General features: G+C 38.1%; 2 protein-coding genes across 4 annotated transcripts; both read right to left on the bottom strand.

Annotated features, from left to right (window-relative positions):
• Nucleotides 1-15,498: 15,498 nt before the first annotated feature.
• On the bottom strand, nucleotides 15,499-19,025 carry dynll2a (dynein, light chain, LC8-type 2a). 2 transcript variants are annotated; one of them, XM_056374371.1, is made up of 3 exons: nucleotides 18,854-19,025; nucleotides 18,179-18,334; nucleotides 15,499-17,402 (listed from the first exon to the last, which is right to left on the bottom strand). In XM_056374371.1, the coding sequence occupies exons 2-3, from the start codon at nucleotides 18,308-18,310 to the stop codon at nucleotides 17,265-17,267; spliced, it is 270 nt and encodes an 89-aa protein (XP_056230346.1). In that variant the 5' UTR covers nucleotides 18,311-18,334; nucleotides 18,854-19,025; the 3' UTR covers nucleotides 15,499-17,264. The 2 variants fall into 2 exon arrangements, with proteins under 2 accessions (XP_056230346.1, XP_056230345.1); XM_056374370.1 differs by having other exon boundaries at nucleotides 18,179-18,337; nucleotides 18,854-19,023.
• Nucleotides 19,026-19,543: 518 nt separating this feature from the next.
• On the bottom strand, nucleotides 19,544-23,795 carry srsf1a (serine and arginine rich splicing factor 1a). 2 transcript variants are annotated; one of them, XR_008827333.1, is made up of 5 exons: nucleotides 23,356-23,795; nucleotides 22,592-22,770; nucleotides 21,297-21,469; nucleotides 20,363-21,121; nucleotides 19,544-19,963 (listed from the first exon to the last, which is right to left on the bottom strand). XR_008827333.1 is itself a non-coding variant. In XM_056374369.1 (4 exons), exons 1-4 carry the CDS (start codon nucleotides 23,541-23,543, stop codon nucleotides 20,924-20,926), a joined length of 738 nt encoding a protein of 245 aa, XP_056230344.1. In that variant the 5' UTR covers nucleotides 23,544-23,795; the 3' UTR covers nucleotides 19,544-20,923. The 2 variants fall into 2 exon arrangements, 1 of the variants encoding a protein (XP_056230344.1); XM_056374369.1 differs by having other exon boundaries at nucleotides 19,544-21,121.
• Nucleotides 23,796-24,559: the final 764 nt, after the last annotated feature.

Below are 24,559 nucleotides of genomic sequence, written 5' to 3'. Positions count from 1 at the left end.
CGATAAGAAGTCTCTTTATTTAGCAGTGCATTTGGAAATGAGACTGGAATGTAGTTATCAGATATTTACTTTGTCCTTGTTAACATCCATATTCTGTGTGAACTCTTTGTTGTGCTCTGCAGGAAGAGTCTTTGCAATTTGTGGGATTGCTTTATGGTGCTTTATATTGAGTTTCGGCCCATTGCTTAGCTGTCTGGACTACAACTTTACTGCGTTGGTTCACTCTCACTGCTCTGATATTGTTGTTTTCAGCCGCATCAGGCAGCAGTTTTCAGTGAAACAGCTCTAAAACTCTGCTATACACAACCTGCTCAGCACAAAACAGCAGACAGACACAGCAAGAGACTGGGTGCTGAACATATTGTGGAGAATTCAGCAGCTAAAGAGCCAGCATGTTCCTTCAGGAGTTGGTGGAGACCAAAAAAAGATAGCTAAAAATGCATACTGTTAGGTAGTTGAATAACAATCTATATGTCATAATTATGGAGGTGGTATTGGTATTTAGGCTCTTGATCTGCAGTAACCTGTACCTGTCAGTTTAGTGTAAAGGATTGTAAAATAGGAATACTCAAGTAAAGTACCTAAAAAGTTGAGTTAAGTACAAGTATTTCAGTAAATGTATTTAGTTTGGCTACTGTCCTCAATTCAGTGAAGATAGAATGAAGCAGCTGGACTGTTGTATTAGTTTAGGTAAGTGTACCTTATAAACTGAGTGTTTTTTTTCCATTTCAAAAAGATCTGATCTAAAGTTTTACATTATCCAACTAACTGTTGAAGGAAGGAAAACACTGAGTATCTTAAATCAGATTTTGAAAAAATAGAAAATAAAAAGTCCTCAAAAGTTAAATTCATTGTCTGTCAGCTCAAATTAATGTAAAAGCCCTTTAGACTGAGGAGCAAAAGAGGCAGTATTGTTGACTTATCTGACCTGACACTTGATCAAAATGCTGTCTAATAATGATGTAAACTCAAAGCACTTTAAACAAAAATCACAATATACCTAAATAGTGTAGATTAAATGGTTAGGTTAGCTTAATCAGATATTTCTCACTCACTCTTAACACTCAGATTTCTACATGAACGCATATTTAAATAAAACAAAGTCATACACAGGTTTACAAATGATTGACAGTTGAGCTTAATATATAATTTGGCCTCCTGCTAAGTAAATTCTTGTTTACATAGTTGACAGCTTTTGACAAGACAGCAGTACAGATGTTTTACAGTCACCGATTTACACATAACTAAAGTCTTCATGATCTAGACGTCTTAAATTTTAATGGTGTAACCCCTTTTAGGACTTATCACACAAACTTTGTGAGGGGTTTGCGAACAGCTGGTGCCACCCAATCCAGATGTTCTAAAGCAGCTGTTGGGACACAGGGAAAAAGGTGTACCCAGGAGTCAGCAGCAGACCACATGTGATTATGATCTGTGTCCATGGCTGCCTCCCTGCCCGGTGTTTTTCTTTCTCCTTGTCTGCGCAATTAGAGATTCAAAAGTAATTACTTGCTCGGCTTCCTCTGCGATTAAACGGCAGGTTCACAGCACCCTGATTAATGCACAGGCATGCACACCTGCCATTAGCAGCCATGAGAGGTGGAACGTTCTGACTGAAACCCTGCCGAACAAACACACTGCTGTCGAAGCCTGCGTAACACAGAATTACACAACATGAGCATCGACACAAAAGTGAAAAAACTACATGCACTGGCACATGCACTCACTGCTGTATAATGACATTTTATTTACCACCTTTTATTCTATAAAATCCATTTTTATTGTATCATTTTCATACAGTGCAGATGTGTATTATAAAGCAACATTATATCCTGATTCTCAACAATATGTTTTCAGTGTTGTACATTTACTAAAGTTCTTCACTTAATTACAGTTTTCACGAGTTTCCATTTTCTGCTGCTTTATTCTTTACTACACTCATAACTATTGAATAAACTGCACAAGAGTATGTAACATAAAGCTCAAACATTAAAATGCTGGATATCACTTTTTAATAAATGTACATAGTTTATAAGATTATACATTCTAACAAATACTTTTATTAAAATTTTATTTAATTATTCATCCAATAATTATTTATTAATAATTAGTAACTAAAAATGGCAGATTTTGGATTGCCAGGTTATTAAAGAAAATACATTTGGCTGTTGTTTATCCTCTTTTGTAAGGAGATACTAATATTTTTGCTTTGATACTTTAACCCTGGTGTTCTGTTCTGGAGACCCTGGGAGTCCTTTAACAAATTTAAAAATTTACTTAACATTGTTTAATCAACTTGATACTTTTCCTAATTTTGTGAGAGAGAACATGATTTTGAAGCAATGATGTGTTTCTAATGTCTGGTTCAGAACATGACGCATTAATTCTGTTTGGAGGTCTCAGCTATAAAACACAGTTAAATACATTTAATTTTTATACGCTTTATATATGTGATTGTTGTTGACGGTAGTTTTTATACAGATTTATCTCTCCCAACTCTCAAATAAGACTATTTGCATTTATTAGTTATGGGTTTGTTCATAAGGGATCAAGCAAACTGTAGAATCATTTGTCATTTAGTGGCTTTTTGGCAAACAAATAGAATATGCTGTAAATCTGCTTATGCACAGCCCATATAACATAAAAAGCATGACATATAACCTTATTTGGTGTAATATAATTGCTTTAAGATCATGACTGCATTGTGTCTCCTTCAACTAATGTGCAAGTCCGGTTTGTCAGAATGGGAAGGGCCGGCCAAACATGGTTGAACTTCATAATTCTTTTCCTAGACCTCATACAACAGTGGGGACGATGAAGATAATGGTACGACTATGAAGAACTTTACAGGAGTATTTCCATTTTCTGCAAGGCTACATTTAGTTTATTTCAAAGGAAAATGTACTTTTTTACTCCACTACAGCTGCGGTTACTTTACATACCACACCATGCAATGACCTCACAAAATATACATTTAACAGAACAAATTCCCTAGCAGTACTAATGTAGCTCAAATTAGCTCCACCCCAAAAATGCTGAATTTCCTACATTCTTAATTCTTAAAGTTGCAACAAATGGCTGAATATTTTTTATTATTATTTATAATGCTATATAGATTATAATAGGCTACTAATGATGACAACTTGCTCATTTCTATTTGACTATTGTTCATCTTCATCTTTTATGAGGAGATATTCCACATTATAAGTACATTTACATTTGATACTTTAAGTATATTTTGGTACTTTGCCACTTGTATTTTAGTAAAAGATGAGGGTTCTCATCTTATATACAAACCATCATGGATAAAACCTCTCAAGTGCCATTAATCAAATCTAAATACACAAGCACTCTGAGTTAAAGGTGGACTGTTATGAAGCTACTTTTAAAATAATTTCTTCCTAATCAAAAAGATATTTTGAAGACAGATAAACTTATGTTTAAAATCTCCTCACTCCCCCTGCCACTATCTGGCACCCATAGATTTTTATTTTGGCTATAAACGCACCAATAACATGAAAATGTGACAGTAGCTACAATGACCTTTAGTGTCAAGATAATTTTTTCTGTCAGCAATTTATTTGCCTGGTCTGACAGATGCAGTAGCAGGTTATCTGTCCAAGTCTATAAGCTCTTTTTATTTCTTTTTTTTGTTAACAGTTAATGTATAACCGAGTGTGCGAGGAATCAGCACATTTCCTTTTACCTCATACACAGATCAATGTCGGTGTGGCTTGGCTGCGAGGGAGCTAAATGGGATCATTGTCGAGAGAGAGACACAGTCACACATCTCATCCTGCCTGGAGGTTAGATATGAGAGAAATATGTAAAACCGCAGATGCAGTCATACAGTATTGGGCATTTTTATGAGTAAAATGAGGAGAAACATAACCACGAAGAAATGATTCTTCAAGAAAAAGCTGAAAATTATGGAACACCTGTCATCTTCCTGTCACAACTGTCAGCTTATCATGATAAGATCCTCTATAACCTGTTTTTACTGTAAACATGAACTTTGATAAGGTCTCACAGGGGCTCCTCTGAATCTAGTTTACTTATTTAAGTCAGCTTTTGAACAATTAAGATTCTGGCCCTGTGCCATCTAATGTAGAACCCAAGTTATCTATTATTTCATGAGTAAAGAGAAAAGCTTCACACTCAGTCAACCATGGCGTCTGTCTTGTCCCCCTGTGATTGCTTAAAGAACCTGCAGTTCTCACCTCCTCTGTGTAGTCATCAGGATATGACTCTCTATTCGGGTAAACCAATACCCGTGAAAAGCTGCTTTATATCCTGTTCATGGTATTTTGTTCATTTTTGCTCAAATTATTCTGCAGAAGATACATGATTTACTTCAGTAGTTTCTCATCACTGGGTGGCCACAAGATAATTAAAGGGATTAGAAAAAATTACTTACACTTCAAATTTCAAATCTTCAGGCCTTGAAAAATCCTTCATATGAAACGGAACAAAAAGAATCAAGACTAAAAGTTTGCAGCCACACTCTGTGAGGCTGTGCTTACACCACATTCATGGCATATTGCTTAAACCATAACTACGAGACATGGCAACAAACTGTTGGTAGAGTGGCTTCACTGCTAGTAGTGAAATCAAAATAAAATTCATAATACATCAAAGTTTAGCTTATTCTGTATTTCTTTCTAGGCTATAATAATATAAATAATAAACTGCTAAAAATACACAACAAAAGAAGCTAATTTAGGCTGTTAATCTGGTGTTGCTACAGGTTCAGGCACAGCAGTTTCAAGCAAAATGCTAACATTAGCATGCAGATCCTAACATGCTGCAAGTTTAATGTGATCGCATGCTAACATTTCCCAATCAGCACTAAAGACAAAATCCAGCTGAGTGTAATAGGGATGTCATTGGTTTTGCAGGTATTTGGTCATGAAGCAGAGTATGAGACCAGTAGATATTTTTTTGATAGCGCTGAAATGAAATGAAAATCAAATAAACTTAGAGAGAAGAGATCATCCAAGTTATCTAGGTGGCAATCCATCCAACAGTTGTCAAGACATTTCACTCAAGACCACGGATGCCAACATCATGGTGGCACATGAGGAATTCAGGGGATCGCCAAAGTGAAAGAAACATTATTTGAGAACCATGAATGTTAGTATAAAATCTTGTCAAGACTAAAGCCAAAAATGTTAACCTCATGATGGTAATTGAGCAGGATCATCAAAGTCAGCAGGTGTTAGCAAGGAGCAAGGAGATTGTCTGCACGAAAATTTTATGTTAATATATCCAGTAGTTAGGGTTGAAATATTTCAGTATAAACCAAAGTGGTGGACAGACAGCATGACAAAGAAGTCGATGGAGCCACATGGAAAAAAATGACTATTTTGGCTCACAAGTCTTATTGTTATGTGTCACAAACAGACATTACTTCTTTTTAAAGGCCAAAACGGTTGGGAACCACTGGTCTACATTATTTAAAAACACTCAAATATTGCAGAGCTGGTTCATTTTGAAAACCTAAACTGGAAATTGTTTTTTGAACAATCTCAAGTTCTCCATAGTACGAAGACTTGATTTTCAACTTTTATATAAATCACTAAGTAAATTTGTCTGTCACCTCTAAGTTATTTATTGTCCAGAAAACTCTCTTTAAAAAATTGGCAACACTCAACCTTGCAAGACATTTGACATGGTGCTGATCACCATGAGGTTCAGAGTTCAGGCAGATTAAACTGACAGTGTAGTAAAGCTGGAGACGGTGCCAACAGATCTGCACTCAGAAACCCATTTTCCAGAGCTGCCCCCCCCCACCACCACCATTCCAACAGTGGACTCTGGCCCCTCTGTCTCCACGCTCCTCTGCTCATCCCTAAAATTAATTCATCCGCACATCTCTGTCCCTCCAACACCACATTAACCCCGACCACAGGAGGCATCCTGATGGAAAGAAATGTCCCTCTGTAGCTTCACAGTGAAACATCAGTTTGACCTTTCCACCTCAGACCCTCTCTCTGCTCTTTTCCCACCGCTCAGGTCCTAGTTGTTTTACTCTTATTCCATCTATATCACAGACTACCTGCTCATACAGCTCAATGATCTCGAGGACCAAATAGAAAAACCAGCCAGGTGTTATAAGTGGGCAGAGATTTCAAATATTTCAAACATATATCAGTGTGTCAAAACTATTTGAGTCTCCATTTGGCATATGAAAATAAACCTGAATTTAAGCCTTCCGGCTCTCTCAACATACCAGTTGTTGCCATGCAGTTGTGAGGAAGACTGATTTCAGAAGGTCACGCCACACTGGTTACTTTCTGGAGGACAGAGAAACTGTAATTGGGGGCCATTAGCAGTTGCCCAAGACCAGTCATGCAGGGTCAGTTTGTAGATTGAGACATGGTGACTGCACAGTCCCACCGCCTATATCAGTGTCCCTTACCTGTGTGACTTCCTTGCCCCCCTGACCTCCTCCGACCTCCCTCACCAAACCCCCTGCATGACCCCCTCAGTCATAAGCTCCACACACACACACACACACACACACACACACACACACACACACACACACACACACACACACACACACACACACACCCACATGCGCACACACACACCCACCCACGCGCACACACACACATACACACACAGAGACACATACACACACATGCACACAACCACATACCTCCCCTTGTCATTTGTTTTTTGCATTGTCTTCAAAGAAACCTTGAATGGAGTCAGGGACAGCAAGCCAACAGCAATCAAGTGAAAAGTCACTTTTATAACAGCTTTAAAAGTCTGTTGGGGCAATCTAAACCTCATCAGATACCTGTCTGACAGCACCTGTACAGCTTTGTTGTAAACAGGATTAGCTCTGTTTGTTGTATCTATAGCTGTGAAACATTTTTATGTATGAAGAATATGAGGAAAATGGAGAACACCAAAATACTCAATTTATTCAAGGAATTTGTGTATAAAATGATCATTTAATAAACTAATTCTCATAAACTAAATTGTTATTATATCTAAGTAATTATTTAAACATAGTTAATTAATGAGCAAAACTGACAAATAAACAACTGAATTAAGCTAAGATGAGAAAATAAGCTAAACTAACTAAACTAAACCAAACTAAATTGCTAAGCAAACTATACTAAACCAAAAACTATTTTGAAATAAAAGTAAAGGAAGCTAAAATAAGCTAAACTAAAGTAAACTAAAAGGAACTGACCTAATTGCTAAGATGCATAAGATGCTAAAATGCATGATAAAGATGCTAAAATAGAGCTAATCTAAAACTAAAACACACTAAACTGAAGTAAACTAAACCACGCTAAACTGAACTGCAAACAAAACTTAAAGAAACTAAAATTAAATCTAAACTTAAACTAAAATAAGATAAGATATTTAAAGTAATAGCTAAACTAAGCTCAGATAAACTGCACTGAGGCTAAGATAAAATCGACTTAAGTAAACTAAGCTAAGCTAAACTGCTAAACTAAGCTAAACTAAAACCAGGACTAGCTACACTAAAATAATTTAAGATAAAGCTATGCTAAACTAAACTAAAGTAAGATAAACTAGATGCTAACTAAACTAAAGTAGCCCACATGATGTAAGCTAGCCAACATAACAAAAAAAATATACACCTACATACAGCAACACGCTTGTTATGTCACAATTCAGTGACCACATCCTTCAGAGGCTGCATTTTAAGACTAATTGCAATTACAGTGGCAGGATAGGCTGTTCCATTTCAAAGGCTCCTTCAAATGTGTCAGAGAAAAGCAGCTTTCTTCTCCTGGGCAACGAAGGATCCAACGGGTGGATTCTTCCCAAGATTCATTGTGCGCCGCTAATGAAAAGCAAAACTGATAGAGAGCCCGGGTATTATTAAATGTAAGTATTGGGTTTCAGCTCAGTTGAACAGCGAATGGTACAAATGTTAAAACCAAGAGCCTTAATACGTCAGGTTTTTGTGAGAAAAAAGTTACATGTAGTCAAGGTTGCTAGGCAACAGGAGCCGCACTTTGAGAAAATCCTCCACAGGCCAGACCATCTCATTTCAGTTCACCCTTTGCAGTCTCCAATGCATACGAAGGCCACACCTTCATAGATCGCATCCCCTGAAGGATGTGGCCCCTGAATTGGGACCCAGTTATGTTGACCTAAAACTTTGGTTTTAAAGGTGCTATATAAATAAAGTTATTATTATCATCATTACATAAAATGAAAAAGAAATACAAATACATTCACATATAGAATTTAAAACTGCATATGCAAAAAAACTACAACAGAAAGTTCAGTATTCAAATTTATTCTGTCCTTATGATCTCAGCACAATGCAAAATATATAATCTCTCTTTGCTCTCATCATTTACAAATTCCCAATAAAATGAACAAATGTGGTTATCAGTTTCTCAGTACACCTTGATGCTGCAATAATACAATAAAAACACTAATAAAGTGTTTAATTCGATGTTGTTCCTTGTTCTGTCTTGCCTTAAGATACAGACATTTGCTCCAACAGAATAACTGAAATAGGGCGAAGGGGGAATATCTGTCTCCGGTGGCAGAATGTACCACTTGCCTGAAGACTTTAAGCCTGAATACAAGTTAATCTTTTTGCAGGGAGGCAGTGCAGGAGCCCCCCTGCAGCCCAGTCAGTGAACCTGGAGTTTCACAGTCCGTCTCATAAAGAGTTGCCCTGCTTTATGGCCTTATTGCCCAACATCACATGCCTTCAGTGCTGGGATATGATCTGAGATAAGGCAAGAAAGTACCGAAACAAGTCTCACTCTCCTCCTTCCTTGCGCTGCTTATTCAGGTAAATGACCTGGATCAGGAACACGCTGAAGTCTGATTTTCACACTGTTTACAAATACAATGATTAACGTATACTGAATGAAAGAAAGGCTTGAACAAACCTGTGTCCTTATTTGTGACATTAGTTCTTCATATAGGGTGTTAAGTATAGGTATATAGGTAAGTGGTTTTAATGGGAGAAACCAAGACGACTTTGGAAGATATCAAAGAAGGTCTAAATCACTGAGATGCCCTTATTGCATGCAAGTTTTATAAATCAAGTCTTTATGATAAGGTGATTACCTTATCCTTGACAGCAGCACACACCAAGGGCTGTAAAGGTGCAGGATTACGAGGTGATGGTCCATAAAGGGTTTGGCTCAGATAAGACGGTTTGTGGGAGTGAAAGACAGAAATGGTGACTTTATGTCAATAGAAACCAGGTTTTCTTACTGGCAATCAGGCCTTGGTTACATATTACTGCAAAACACCTGAATATTTGGCCACCTTTTTTAATTTAGGAGTCAATCATGGCATTCAATTTTAACAGGAGCAAATTTATGTTGATGTGTTTCCATTAGTGTCTGAGCAGATAAGGTCATAAAAATATTGCGGCCCATGAAAGGCAGCCATTTCAACCTTTAACCTGCTCCTCATTTAGTCATGCAGGATGTTTGCTAAGATGTGGAATGGTGTTAAAACTGAGTGTTATGTACTTCTGTGTACAACTATGTTGTTTCTGAGAAGTGCAGCATCTGTGCCAAAGAATATTCCTCTCTGATGTCTACCATTTTCTTGTGATTTTAGTCAGTCTAATGAACTTCATGTGTACATTGTTCTGCCAACAGTCACAATGAAATTCCTCCCCACTGAGGCCCACCTTTCTATCTTCAAAATGGCTCTATTAATGAGGCTAATGGCATATGAGCGATACCACACCTGAGTGAAACTGCACAGGGTGACTGCTTCAGCAACTTCCCGCATTGCAATGCAAGCCTTCATGGCTGCAATCCATTCAGAGGAAACCATTAGAACAAACTGCTCTTAGGTGCAGCAAAGCAGACCGGGCATGATCATTTATGAACCAAATCACCTCTGGGTGCCCTATGCAAGGACAAAGGACAAACTGTCTGCATGCAAACTCTCATAACCATCAGCAAGCTCCACTGTGGGTGAAGATATGGAGACAAAAAAAGGATTTTTGGGGGTTTTTTGGGGGGTTTTATGTCCAATCTAATCATTAGCTATTAAAAGGGTGTAGAAGATGAACTTTTTTCCTTTAGTCATAAGAAATTACACTTTTTCTGTAAAACGTTCTGTTGCATTTCACAATTAGCTATTACTGTGAATAATTATCTAAGAAAATAATTTTGTGGAAGTATAAAAAAGTAAATATGCTCTATGTGGCAACAAATATGTAATTAATTGAGCTTGGTACAGCAATTTCATATATTGAGTTTTCATTTAACCTGATTTTCTGTCGATACAGTCCATGTGGTACTAATACTTATTCTGAGCCACACAGTACATTATTTTATTATTACATAATATTTTTCAGTCTTCTGCACAGCTCATCAAAAAAAAAAAGTTTATGTCCACAGCATGTTAAGTTAGGGAACATCTCCGGTTCACTGACTACTGTCAAATCTGCTTTATGGCATTTCATGCAGAAATAAAAAAGAATATAATATATATGTAATATAATAATAGTGTCATTAACTTTAAAAGCAAAATCAAGCCTTACCTAAATACTCATTCAATGTTTTTAAACTTTTCATAATTTTGCAGTACTAAATTTTGCACTCCTAAATATAGTGATTGTATTCATCTTAAAACTATGACCCACTGGAAATAAAGGTATAATTTCAAGCCTAACTGCTTTACAAAGTATTGTCAAGTTTTACACCAGGATTTAGAACAACAAATATCCATATATACATAAAAAAAAGGATAAGAGCTACAGAAAAACAGAGAGAGATTTGTCATAAAGTCAAAGGCTTCCCTCGTGTGGTTAAAATGTGGAAGTGCATAAAACAAAACCAAAGCAATAAGACTCAATGAGCATTTCTGATTGGCCAATCAAAATATTAAAGACTTGTTAGGCTCACTATATGTTTAAAAAAAAAAATTTAAAATCATAATAGACAAAATTAAGTATAGCTCAAATTTTTTTCTGATCTTTGTCTTTAAAACAACACCTTCTGGAGTCCAGGTACAATTTGCCAACTTTGTCTGCACAAATTTTTGTCTTTGTTTTCGCACCTTTTAAAGTGTCGCTACACCATATCCATAGTATCCTTTTTTCTGCAAAGCCTCAGCTATAAGTCTGACTTCTGTATTAACAGAAATAATATAACAGAAAAATGAGCCTATTAAAAGCAAGTTACATGTAAATTTATTTTATCCCAGCTTCTTCTGTCTTCTTCATTAAAAGTCTATCTAGCTATATCTCTGTGTGCTGTGTATATAGTAGACTGAGATCTGTGAGGTAATCAGGTGTTAGTCTATGTCGTGCTTTATAGGTCAGGTTGTGTATGGGCAGGGAGAAAGAACAGGACTGGTGTGATGTAATCAAATTTTATAGCTCTGGTTAGGATTTTTGCAGCAGTGTTCTGGGCAATTAGCAGACTATTAATAGATAATTGGGGTAGGCCAGAAAACTAGTAAAAATTTTATTTAAAAACTAATCAAGCCTCAATGAGTTGAATGCATTAATCAAAATCTATGCATCATATGAGAGAAATGGGCAGATTCTGTCTATATGATGGAGCTGGTTGAAAAGCTTAATTTAATTGAGAGACTTGAGAGACTGATAGGAGAGATTTACTGGGTTGAACTGGAATGTATGACTGTGCATCATCAGCATTAGGAATAATATTAGCTAATGGTAACATGGAGTATATATACAGCAGAGAAGATGACCTATGATGGAGCCTTGATGTACACCAGATTTAACTGTGGTAGAGTTACATTGTTATTATTATGGAGTACACAATGAGCTCTGTTTGGCAAACAGGGATGAAACCAAGCTAGAGCTGAACTGTAACTGTTTTAAAGATTTAAAACACATTTTTTGGGGGGCATTTTGCTTTTATTTGATAGTTGATGGTCTAGAAAGAGACAGGAAACAAGGGCAGAGGGACAGAGGTATGACATGTAACAAGGCACCCTTGGTCGCGGTGGTGTGTTATTTGCCTTAAGTATTCCACCACCAGATGCCCCAAAGAAAAAAATCTGAATGATGGAAATGGTTTGTCTTAGTCTACGTATGTGTAATTTCTTGGTTTATAAGCCAGTCTATTTATGATTTCAGCCATTTACATGCTCTTAAGATCTACTGACATCGTATATATTTGTTTTGATACTAAGTATGAGCTCAATCCATCCAGTTTTAACACTGGGAGCTATGGGGCTCCAGGTCTATAACACACAAAAATAATCTAAACAAAAAGGTAAATGGGTCAGGGTGTTTTAAAAGTGTTATTTGTGTCTATGACTTTAATTGTGCAGCATACTATTGCAGCATACTACTGCAGCCTCGAATGGAAATCAACCTTGAACAGTATAGAAAAGGGAGACAATACAGGCAGATAAAGCAATGTTAATTTTCATCTCTGTATAGTTCCCCATGTGTATGTTAAAATGTCAGAATGTATTTTCATTTTCAAAGATTTTCATGCAATGACGCATTCAGAGTTAACACCATGTACTTCAACCTACACACCATGTAAGCCAAGTGTCCAGTTACTGTTATTAACATATTCATGTGCCACTTTTTTCCCTTTTTATTGACATCCCTGATGTTTGAGTGTGACTCATTTGCCTCCTTGTTATGCCAGTGTTAAGTCCGCCCACTGGTCATCTCACAGTCTATGAGGCATCTGCAGAGCACAAACATTCACCACATCAATGAGAGCCACGCTCCAAACAAAACAGGAGGGTATTTTCAGCCTGAGCCAAAACAACAGTCTGCTTGGTACAATTCAGGTTATTCAAATTTTTTTCAGATCGAAACTGTGAAGAGCTGAAAAGAGCCTTTTCAGAGTGTATGGATAAAAATATATCGCAGTAAAAGGATCTTTTTAAAATCATTCAGAGATATGGATTTTAATGCCTCATGTCTGATGGAAATTGAACAGTGTGAGATGGAGCTGGATTTGAAACTGCTTTGACACTACAAAAAAAAACAAATTGGTAGAAAAAGGTTTGACAACAATATTTCCAGTGGGAAAATCAAAAACATCAATTTGTTTTAGTTTCTATGTTTTAATGCCACAGTTGAGACACCTCAACAGAATTCTTATGATCTAAATGGTCAAACTTATTGTCATACATACAATCATACAAATCTATCTTTCATTTCAAACAGCATGGGTTAGTTTCCTCATCCATCCAATTATCTGTGTGGTCTATATGTGAATGTGCTCTGACCATGAATTACAGCTCCGTGTGGGAAGATGGATGAAGGCAGCCAGAAGCAATGAAAGAGAAAGCAGGCAGGTATGTGGGGGGAGGAGATGCTAGTGGGAAAAAGCAAGAGTGTAAAACATCAGTGAAGGTTTGGTGAAAAGGCAGACCAGCCTCTGACGCACATCTGTTTAAAGTGTGAGTGAATACACATGTGAGACCATTATGATACACCTTTTTCTTTTTTTTTTTACATCAGTTTCTGTGGAATTGGCAATCTTTGATTCCTTATTCGTTAAACTTATTCCGGGTTTCATACTCACTAAGAGCAGCTGCAAGTGAATCCCAATACATTAAAGGGTTAAAAGGAATTTTCAAGCTTCAAAAGTATGAAGAAATGAGAATTGTTTTCTAATATTTAGGCAAAGTGTTCTAGTTAACTCCACAGAGTATCTTATTTCAACCACTTTGACCTCAGTCTGTCTCTAGAAATTATTCATTAGTCACTTGTCCTTTAATTTGTCTGCTCTCTCAGCTCTACTAACTCTGCTCGTTTCTAAAGATTTCAGTTGAAAACTCAGTACTCCTCATAAAGAATGAATAGTACTAATGCTATATTTTACTGGTCTCGTGTTTTCAAACTAATTTCCTACTAATAAAAACAATATAAATTAGTCCAGAATAGTGCAAATCTAAAAAAAAAAAAAGTAATCTTACATTACCACAAGACTTACTAAAGAATGTATTTTCATGGTAAATTTGACATGACTTGAATTCAGCATGACTGATATTGTGTGTTGGCAAGCCGTATGGATGAGCAGCACAACACTACAGCACCTCAAGAAACAGCTACGTGTGTTTGTGCTCCACATCTCTGAGTGAAAATCTCACAATTGTTGCTATGGACCAGTTCACACGAGACCACTTGAGCCTCAGATCTGAACCTTACAGCTTTAATACCTGGATTAAATGCCTGAAGCCTTTGTAGTATGTTCTTCTATATGTTATCCTACTCACTCTGTCAGTTCACACTGTTTAGCAGAAATCAGCTGTACTATTCTGTTGTGACGTTTGCTATATTTTCTCATGTTTTTTACAGCTTCGTCACATAATGCAACTGTACAACTAGCAAACGCATAAAAGGAACATAGTCCTAAACCCAATTTAAAGTGTAGAGAAAAGCAGCAAATATATATTATATATAAATATTCACATTTAAGAAGCTAGAGTGTGTGAATATTTTTGCTTTATATATTACTGAAGGCCACACTATATAACCTTGGAAAAAAAAGACATGAAACAATCTTCCCTTTACAAATGAAAAGTTAAAGTCATAAGCAATATAACCCACTCTTGCTCAGTTTAATACACTGAACAGTTGAGCTGCTACAGTCTTATTGGTCTGGTATGAACAGCAGCCTGGCTAATACCAGCACACTGTTATGCTAGGAATTAACATACTATTATACTTCAGTTGTTTGAGGACAGCAGCTGCTATTAAGCAAAAGTTAGACAAAGTTACTTTCCAAAGTTACTTTGGGAAATAAGCTGTTTCATTTTCTTGGTGCGGGCTAGATAAAATTGTCACCACTCTCATGTTTTTATGTTGAATATGAAAGTAGCGCAAGCAGCTTGTTAGCTTAGTTTAGCACAAGGACTGGAAACAACTAGATATAAACAAACTTACTTGAAGAGAGAGCTTTTGTTTTTTAGGAACTGGTAGGCAAATTTTGGTTAGCTGTGAACAGTGCCAGACTAGTTGTGTCCTTGTTTCTAGTTTTTATGCTAAGCTAAGTTAGCCAGCTGCTGGCAATAGTTTAATGGACAGATACGAGTTGCATCAAATATACACATGTAACTCTTGGTAACAAAGCGAATAAGTGAGCTTCCTAAATTATACAACTATTCCTTTAAATATGAAGCTACAGTGAGCAGCTAATTAGCATACCTCAGTATAAAGATTGGAAACGGGGAAACAGCTACTCTGCTTCTGTCCAAAAGGTTTTTAAAAAATTTGGCTACCAGCACCTCTAAAGCTCACTAATTAGCATCTTGTTTGTTTAAGCCATTCAAAAACCAAAGATTAAAACCACCTTTCTACCTTTGGACCAAGCTAGTCTGTATCTTAAACAAAGTTGACTGTATTCTGGTTTTGGATTTCTGTGCAGATCTAAAACATTTCTTCTAACTCAATAAACAGGTCGATTTCCCAAAATGGCAAAATACTTATTTTAAGTGAATTATCAGCTCTATAAAGTGTACATATTTTCTCTACATCAACTAATGACAAAATAAAAGGCCACAGTGTAATAAGTCAACAATTAATTTTTATTTTATCGAGTTTATACGATTTTGGTTCTGTAGCAACCTACTGGATAACTCTAATGAAGTGCAATTGTACTCAAGCCGGTTACAGTTGAGAGCAATGACAGGCACACGTTTTGTGCAAATTTAACAGCATTGGAACGGCTCCTACATATACACAGCAAAAATACATGCCAGAGGAAAACAATACTAAATCAGTTTACATTGACAATAGTTAGGAAGACATCCCTAAAAAACAATCCAAGCTAACACTTGAGAGATATTTCACATTTCACCCATAGCTGGAATATGGGAGCAAACAACTGAGTAAACTCTCAGTCCTTCTGCACAGCAAGAAATGTGTTGTTATCCAACTCAATGGACTAAACCTCTCCAATCTGCCCTCCCAATGTACACTTTTCATCAACATCCAGACATTGTGCATTGCCATTTCAAACTAATTATACTGACAAAATGAAAACTCAAAAATCAATGTGCTAGACAAGAGTTACACCTGCTTGCAGTTGGTTTAAGAAGCCCCAACACCAAATGCTTTGTCTTTCCTGTATGTCCGGCAGTACACTGGCAATGCAAAAATAAAGGTTGGGGATAATGCAACTTGAAAGAATCACAAGCCACATGAGACGACACAACCATCTGAAACACAGGGGTGTTGGTAGCCTTGATAAGGGTTGACTGCAGATGTTTCTATCTAAATCTCCTTCCTTATGCTGCTTCATAGCAATTGTTGGGACAAGACACACATCGGCTCAGTCCAATATCTACATACTTAAAAGTGAAAGTTAAATAATGCAAATTATTCAGCTCCAAGATGAAATTTTGTTTGCGTCTGACAGTAAAAGAAATTATGGTTATTATCCTCCAAACATGCAGAAACACAGGATTATAAGACTGAAATCTATGTAGGCGAGCCGGGAGATTCTTGTAACCGGCCTGTATGTTATTACTCGGACATTACAGGCTAAGGTCTATGTATGTGAGCTTTATTTGCTCTGTCGTTCTTCACAGTGAAAATTTAAGCACTGACAAACTAAACATCCCTGGAAATGCTTGCACTGGCTCGTGTTGGTTCCAAAATGTCAAGCATGTTGGATGTTGTGACATCTTTTCTGAAACCGGCTGCTAAAATTTCACTTCTGTTGGAGATTTGGTTTAAATCCAAATTGAAAAAGTTTTTATATAAGCATCTCCAGACAACATAATTCCTTTAAATTAGTAATACAGCAGTAATAAACTGAACTCATGCTGTCAGGTTGAAGTATGTTCTCGCAAGTAACTCAACATGTGAGACCGACAATTTTGCCCCATTACCCAACTTCTTTTCATGATCAAAGGTTAAAATCTTGATAATGAATTAACTGGTGCACGCAGTATGACTTCACCATCTAAACTGGCAGATGGAGTGTCATAACAGAGTCTGGCAATGCCATTTGTGAAGGAAAGCAGATGCACCACTACATTCTACAGCTTTCCTTTATTATACAATCAAGGGCCACGTTGAAATCTTTTACAACCTAGAATTTTAACAGCATCAACAAAAACTATTTCAGTTGCATTCAAATGGCAACTATCAAAAAGTAAACTTACTGTAACATACATATTAAATAGTGTATAGTCCATGCAATTGCGCACGGCCGGTTTTGCATCATTATGGTATGTCGTTATTAGTGTATGGGAGACATCAGCCACCAGTGCATTTCCGATTTAGGTTCAGGGAGAAAAACTCCTCAACACCCATCAGAAACTTCTCAGCCAGACTTGAAGAGCAAGATGGCCACTTGGCCCAAGTAGAAGTAAATGAAATGCTTTGTCTCGTGGGTGACGTAGCTGCCGAAGTTCCTCCCAACGATGCAGTGCCAGGTGGGGTTGTACTTTTTGTCAAACTCCTGTAAAAAGGTCGGAAGAGCAAAATTAAGTAACTCAAAATCCAAATCCAGTGCCCTCAATATACAAATCCTGCCTTACATGTAATGACCAGGACTTCAGCTACCATTAAGTATACTGAGGTGTCAACTTCCCTTTATTGTCATTACCTATTCATCTGCTGACTATTTTCTCAATTGATCAATTGTGGTATAAACAGAAGAGCCTGAAAAATCTTGAATCTGAAATCTTTAAAGCTCTTATGTTATTCACAGGTAATAGAAATCCAAAGATATTAAGTTTACTATCCTATATCACGAAGACAAACGGGAGCATTAAACCCTCACTTTGGTATCTTTGCTATCGAAAAAGATGCTGATAATTATGTTGATTGATTACTTGATTAATGATTTCAGCTCTAGCTCTTAACATTTGGGGGATTTTAGCAACCTGGGGGAGTTTCTAGGCTGGTCATAGTATTTTTAGACTCAGTATACTTAGATTGAACTACTATTAAAAACTACTATTAAATATGTGATAAATCCAAATTCTTGAAAAAGCTGTAGAGACCTTTCCCTTTGGTGTCTGGTGTCAAAATGCTTAGAGACGTGTTGGTGCTTCAGGGGGACTTGGTAATAAAAAAATCCTGGCTACGGCCCTGATCATGAGAGCCTTGTCTCCACACTGACCAAAAATAGATCTGAGAATAAAAAAAGGCTCTGAATTTGCAGATCATGTGCCACTGATGTAAGCTCACAGAGCTCTACTTGGATCCGTCCATGTACACGTCCTGTCTCACCTTTTTGATATAAGCTGCAATGTCCTTCTCTATGTTGTACTTCTCCATGGCCTGGGTGGCACAGTCCACAGCGTCCTGCTGCATGTCCTCGGACATGTCTGCGTTCTTGATCACAGCTTTCCTGTCAGTCATGGTTGAGGATGATGATGATGATGCCTGCTGAGGGAGGAAGGCGCACGTTCACTCGGACGTACTGCACTGAAAATTAACACCGCACGTGGTGGTGGTGATGGGGATGGTTTTAGGCCAGCCGGATCATCGCAAACATCAGTCACACGCAGAAGACTGGCCGTTTGGCACAGCGTTTTCTATCATTCGCACTGATTGATAATCATAACTTACACTTGTGTATTTCTATTTACATTCTTAACAAGACGATGACCTGAGCGTTGCATAGATTGGCTGCGAAACTTGATACAGGTGGAGTTAAATTACTTGGCTTAAATCACTTTCCGATAAAAGCAGCTTCTGCATCAAGACCAAAAGTATTAAATATATCTAGTTTATTATCTGCTCAGGCAAAATACGATCATTCCAATACAGTCTACATGTCTAGGGAAGTGAAATGAATTAAGACATACAGTCAAAGCTCACCATCATAGGAGAAACTCGAATCAGAAATATGTCAAGACATGCAAGTCAATCTCTTTCAAAATCATGAAATCTGCAACTCACCTTTTCTTCAAATGCCTGAAAACACTTCTTTGCTAGAATATGTTTCACTCAGCCGGGGGGGTGGAGGTTTAGATGATGCTGCGGCTAATTGCTTTTTAAAGATTTACACAATAAGCATGTAGGTAGGTTGGCTCTATGCTGTGCTCTCTCCAGCAGCTCCCCGCCCCTCTGCTGCATGCTGCACCCTGTCATTGGCTGGGCTGCAGCCTCCCCGTGTGTTGCAAGCGTTTTTCTCCAGCTCCTGTCTGCCGGCATCTTATTTCAACCCACAATGCATCATTCACAGTATACACCACCACTGACTGTGGGCTAAAAGGAAACGAGACCTTGGCTGCAGGTAGGTATCAGTCGGCTGAGTACAGGATTTTTCATCAGTCACCGTCACAGCTGATACACACCGGAGTTTTGAATAACGAACATAGACGCACGTAATGTGTTGGTGTGTCTTCCTTCATTTACATGAAAGATTATATGTATTTTTATTTTAAAAAATCAGCCTTACTTCTGTTGTGGCTCAGCTGGTTGCAGTTTTGCAAATAATTTTTGTGGTTTTACAGTTGGCTAGAAGCAATGCACTGGTCCACAGCTTAATTACACAAACACAAAAGCTTTAAAATGGGTCATACATGGCTAATAAGTCTCATGCATTGATATTTGGGTTTATGTTTCAAATAAAAACAAACTAAAGTGTCCTTGTTTTGAAGTGTTTTATTGAAAATGCTAAGAGAAAAAGTAAGATTAAGCAAAATAAAACATACAAACTACTCCCAAATAAAACCCCTTCCCAACCGCCCCAATTTTTAATTAATTGCTTCATACCAGGCATCTACGATTCCATCCTTTGATCCAACTTCCTGGTCCTCAGTTTCGTTTTCTTGTAAAATAAAGCCATTATCACTGAAAAACTTTAAAGATAGGCAGGGGGAGGGCCTAATAGAAAAAAAAAAGTTGCTCTGGGACTCCCCGTTATTTAGTTCTGTAATCAACTCATTTGAATCCTGGAAAACTGATCCCGTTCCGAGCATCCATCCTTGCCTATCCCTTCCCTAATCGATCCACTCATCCAGCTCCAAGGATTGGGATCCACTGAGCCACTCCTCCAATCAAAACCTTGAAATACCAGGAAGAAAATCAGAGGCAGACCGTTAGAATAAAATGTCAAGATTTTTGGGCCTAATTTTTCCATGTTGTGCACTCATGTCAGATCAAGAAAAAAAAAATGCCACAAAAACTTATCACTCCCTGAAGTTAAAACATTTGAGGACATTTAAGTTAGAAGTGGGACGCTTTTGCAACAAAGTAGTGATTCAGAATTTTACATTTGACAGCAAAGATGTTACACTTACACCACAACACTTGATCTAGGACTGCTTATTCTGTCACAGGCCAGAGTAGCATGTTCAAAATTTCATATATATAACAAAGTACAGCACATATGGCTTTGTTAAATATGACATGCATGATATGGCAACCGATCAAAACGTTCAATTTATGGAATATGAAGCGTACCATTGCCTCGACCTGATTGCTCCTCAATTAGATGTCCTATCCTGACCATACAAATGAAATGTGATCCACAATGGTTTTATTCCAAATCACTTTAATCCTTCTCTTCAGATGTCTAAAGGAAGACACAAGGGTAAAATACAGTTAAGCAATGGGCTCCCCATCCAAACAGCCCACCCAACATATCCAATGAGAGAAGCTCATTTAAAAAAAAAAAAAAAAAGAAAACAAAACTCAATTTTCAATACTTGCAAAAACATTGAGTGCAATTTATACCAACTCAACATTTTTGAAGTTCAACACAGCACAATTTCTAATGTTGCAAAAATTGAGAGGACAGGAAGGAGAGAGGGAGAAAACAAGAGGACGAAGCAGCTGGAGAGGGTGGGGAAAGAGTCAAGGGTGAAGGAAGGGGGTACATCTACATACCAAGATCATCCACAAGGACATCGGGACATGAAATGCAAAAATTAAAAATCAATAGCTGACATCTGGAGAAACTCATAAGAGGTAAAAACAGGGGGGGTGTACATCAAAAGGGCAAAACATCGGTGGTAGAAAGGTTTAGGAACGGGAGCGAGAGCGGCTGTGACGAGGCGAGTAGCGGGGCGATCCTCTGCCACGGCCACGGGAATTGCTGCGGCTGCGGCTGGCGCTGCGACTGCGGCTCCTGCTCCGGCTGCCACGACTGCGGGAGCGTGATCTTCCGTAACTTGGGCTGCGGGGACCGTCTAATTTCACACGAATGTAAGCAGTCTCACCCTGGCGGACACAAGAGAACTTGACATTGAAAAGACAACATTCCTCCCTATGGTGTAAATAGGATAGTTGGAAATGACGGCCAGTTGTGCTTCAAAACGTGGCATTTCCTCAAAGTACTCACCTGACACAGCAAAGAAACATTATCCATGACAGTTAATCAAATCAGTACACATACCTCATGTGAGCGGAATTTGGTGTTGTCCAGCTTTCGAACGGCATAGGTCATGTCCTCTTTGCGCACAAATTCTACAACCCCAGTTCCATCTCTGAAAACGTCAGCGTAGCACACATCGCCTGCCTCGCGCATGTGGTCTTTCAGGTCCTGCCAACTGCCACTCTGGGGGAGTCCTGAAAGACAGGACAAAAATGTTAGCTGACACACTGTATGCAGAAACATGGACATTTGACTGAACGGTAGCTGTAAGATTTGGTGAAAGGTATTTCAATTCATATTATTGCTGAGGTCAGCTTTAGTTAACAATATTGATATTATGCCAATAACCTTGTGTGAATCTCATTTAGGCTCATTTCTTATCGATTGTAGCAGTGTTATATTGTGGCATTATTTATTGTGGATGTGTACAGTGTGTATTTTATGGTTTCCTACGTCTTCTGTGAAAGTAAATTCAATGTTTTTGTTTGGTTACACAAAACGATATTTACATCAACTGTTGTGACCATTTAAACATTTTGTTGAATGAAATAAAAAAATACTTAATGTCTTAAGCTAGATGATAATTTTCAGATGCAGGCCAACTACTGTGCATATCTTTTTATGTGGTACACATAGGGGGCTTTTAGAACACACTGGGGACAGCAGATGAAAATTAGCCTTCAAGAGTGACTGACTCATTAAAATTTTTTCCCTGTTGGTCAACAAGCATTATCCGTTACAAATAAATAATAAATTTGTGTTATATTCGGATTATCAAATGATGTAAAGTCACATTTTGTTAACATTATCAGCCATAATATACTGCAATTTTCTTTCAATAAGAGTTCTATTGTTTAACTTATTCCTGAATCTTGTTTTACGCCAATGTTAATATTGTCCTGTATTTCATGCCATCAATTCCTCCCTGCATTAACTGCGAGCAAAACCTTATCTCAATGGTACGTGCGTCAAATTATGAAAAAACACTTCTCTAAATTCATTTTCTTTATTGTATTATGATTCCTTGCATGTATCCAATGTAAATGTGATAAATGAAATGATTAAATTATCCTTAATACGTGCTTGCATGCATGATCCATATTTGTGTTGTCCTAAATGAAAAGTGCACTTAACAGAGCTCAAAATATAGCAAACACTGCTGCAGCTAATCTGTAAGAAGTTCACTCCAGAGATAACTTCATAGAACAAGCAAAACAATACCAGCAGTCCAGGGCACCGCCTCCTATACAGAAAAAAATAAAAATAAATAAACTGTCTGTATGATAGCCAAATAAATGACTAACTAGTTTGCCTACCCGACACAATGACCCTGTACTCGGAGCGTCTGGATGGAGGCCCATATCTGCCTCTGGGAGCCCCGCCGATCCCTCCAAATCCACCTCTGGAGCCCCTGCCGCTCCGAGGGAACTCCACACGCAGTCTGTAGCCGTCGTAGTCATAACCATCACGTCCATAGACGGCATCATCGGCGTCCCTATTGAAAAACAGTATAGTTTAAACATTAACACTAACACACGGGGGGGCTTCAGAGTTCAAGATGCACATGCAGAGAAAATGCGGGCACGAACGGCGTCAGCCATGTTGGCGGCTAGCTTTATCTGGCTTCCTAATCCGCCTTGCAGACGTGCACGTAACTTAAATTTGTCTCTATTTTATTTAAAGAAAACATATTGCATTTAGTTTCTCAGTGGTTGCAAAGAATGCACGCTGGCGCTGACTAAACATTGCAATTCAAGGGTAAAGTTGTGAGTATTGGCGGAACTTACCTACAGGACAGAAACAAAGCAAAGTGGGTGTTCGAGTGAACATTAAGGACGTAATGAAAACAGAAGCACAAAAGCGATGTTTTTTAAAGTGTATAAGGTAGATTTCTACAAAGCACAAGGAAAATGCAAAGACGAAACCGAAAGAGCACACACAATGTTTCGTCGCGGGAACAAGGTGTAGGGAGTCCAGGGTATAGTCTGAGCCCGTCGGTAATGTGTTAGCACACGCGTTGGTTAGCCACACAATGGCGCTGCTTATGGCCTGACAAGCTAAACGTTAGTTAGCTCCTTACCTCGGGTCTTCGAATTCAATGAAGGCGAAAGGCGGACCACCTCTCCGGTTCTTCAGGTCGATATCTCGAATTGTCCCGTATTTATAGAACACGTCTTCCACATCTTTCGTGCGAATATCGGGGGGAAGATTTCCCACGTAAATTCGGCAATCGTTGTTCCCAGCAGGGCCTCGCACTACACCCGACATCGCTGCTAACGGACAGCTCGCTACTTAAGCTAATGGTTTGTTGCTGGCAAGATTCTTCACGGCCGGTGCAGCACACTGAGATCAGACTCCAAACGCGTGCAAGTCGTCGAACAGAACTGCAAAACAAACCCAAGAAAGGCGTCGTTTTCTGTGACAATCTGCAGGATATTCTCTGTGTAGACAATACTCTCGGCGCGGAGCCTGTTACTCCTGTTTTTCTTCAGGAACCGCGCTCCTTTACCGAGGCATTCATGAACACCGGAAACACTGCAGTCACAGAGGACACATCCGCCATACGAAATAGTCCGCCAATTGACCAGGTGCAGTGAAAACAATCAAGCATTTCTTTGATGATTTCACGAACCAGGCAAACATATGTAATTCAATATTGTATGTGGGCTACATATTCAGAGCTACATGTCTACATTTTGAGGTGCAATACGTCGACATTCAAACTACAGACAGTTAGGTTACCCATTGCCCACCGACAATTTCTTCAGTCCTCTTGATCAGAAAGGCAAGGTGCTTGTCTTTTCGCCGTCTAACACACTCAGTTTATTATTCCACATATCTGAGGATGCGATAATGGAATTACTGCATGATTAATTTAGTCTAGAAGACACATTTCATTTTACACTGCAAAGCCTGACTTGTCCCATGCTTTAGACCATCTCATGGTTTCTCCTGCAAATTTCATTTTTTCCCTTGAGAATGTGTTAAATTGTTTCACACCCCCCCCCCCCCCCCCCCTAATGTATGGAACAATGCACATTACAAATTAGAAAAATGCAAATGAAGCCTATCATGGGACAATTTTTGCATTTCAGTCTCAGAATCAGGATTTTCTTTATTGCCCAAGTCTTTGTACACATACAAGGAATGTGACTTTGGTTTTTGGTCGCTCTCAATGTACTTAGTACATAGTTAAAAAGAACAATTTTCAGAGGAGAGATAGAAATAGACACAACTAAAAACATTGGCAGCAAAGTTGACTGAAGACGGGTAAATATAAACAA

Source organism: Seriola aureovittata, chromosome 4 (assembly GCF_021018895.1).
Source record: "Seriola aureovittata isolate HTS-2021-v1 ecotype China chromosome 4, ASM2101889v1, whole genome shotgun sequence".
Taxonomy (NCBI): domain Eukaryota; kingdom Metazoa; phylum Chordata; class Actinopteri; order Carangiformes; family Carangidae; genus Seriola; species Seriola aureovittata.
Note: the sequence above shows the minus strand (reverse complement) of the source record. Positions and strands in the feature narration are given on the sequence as shown.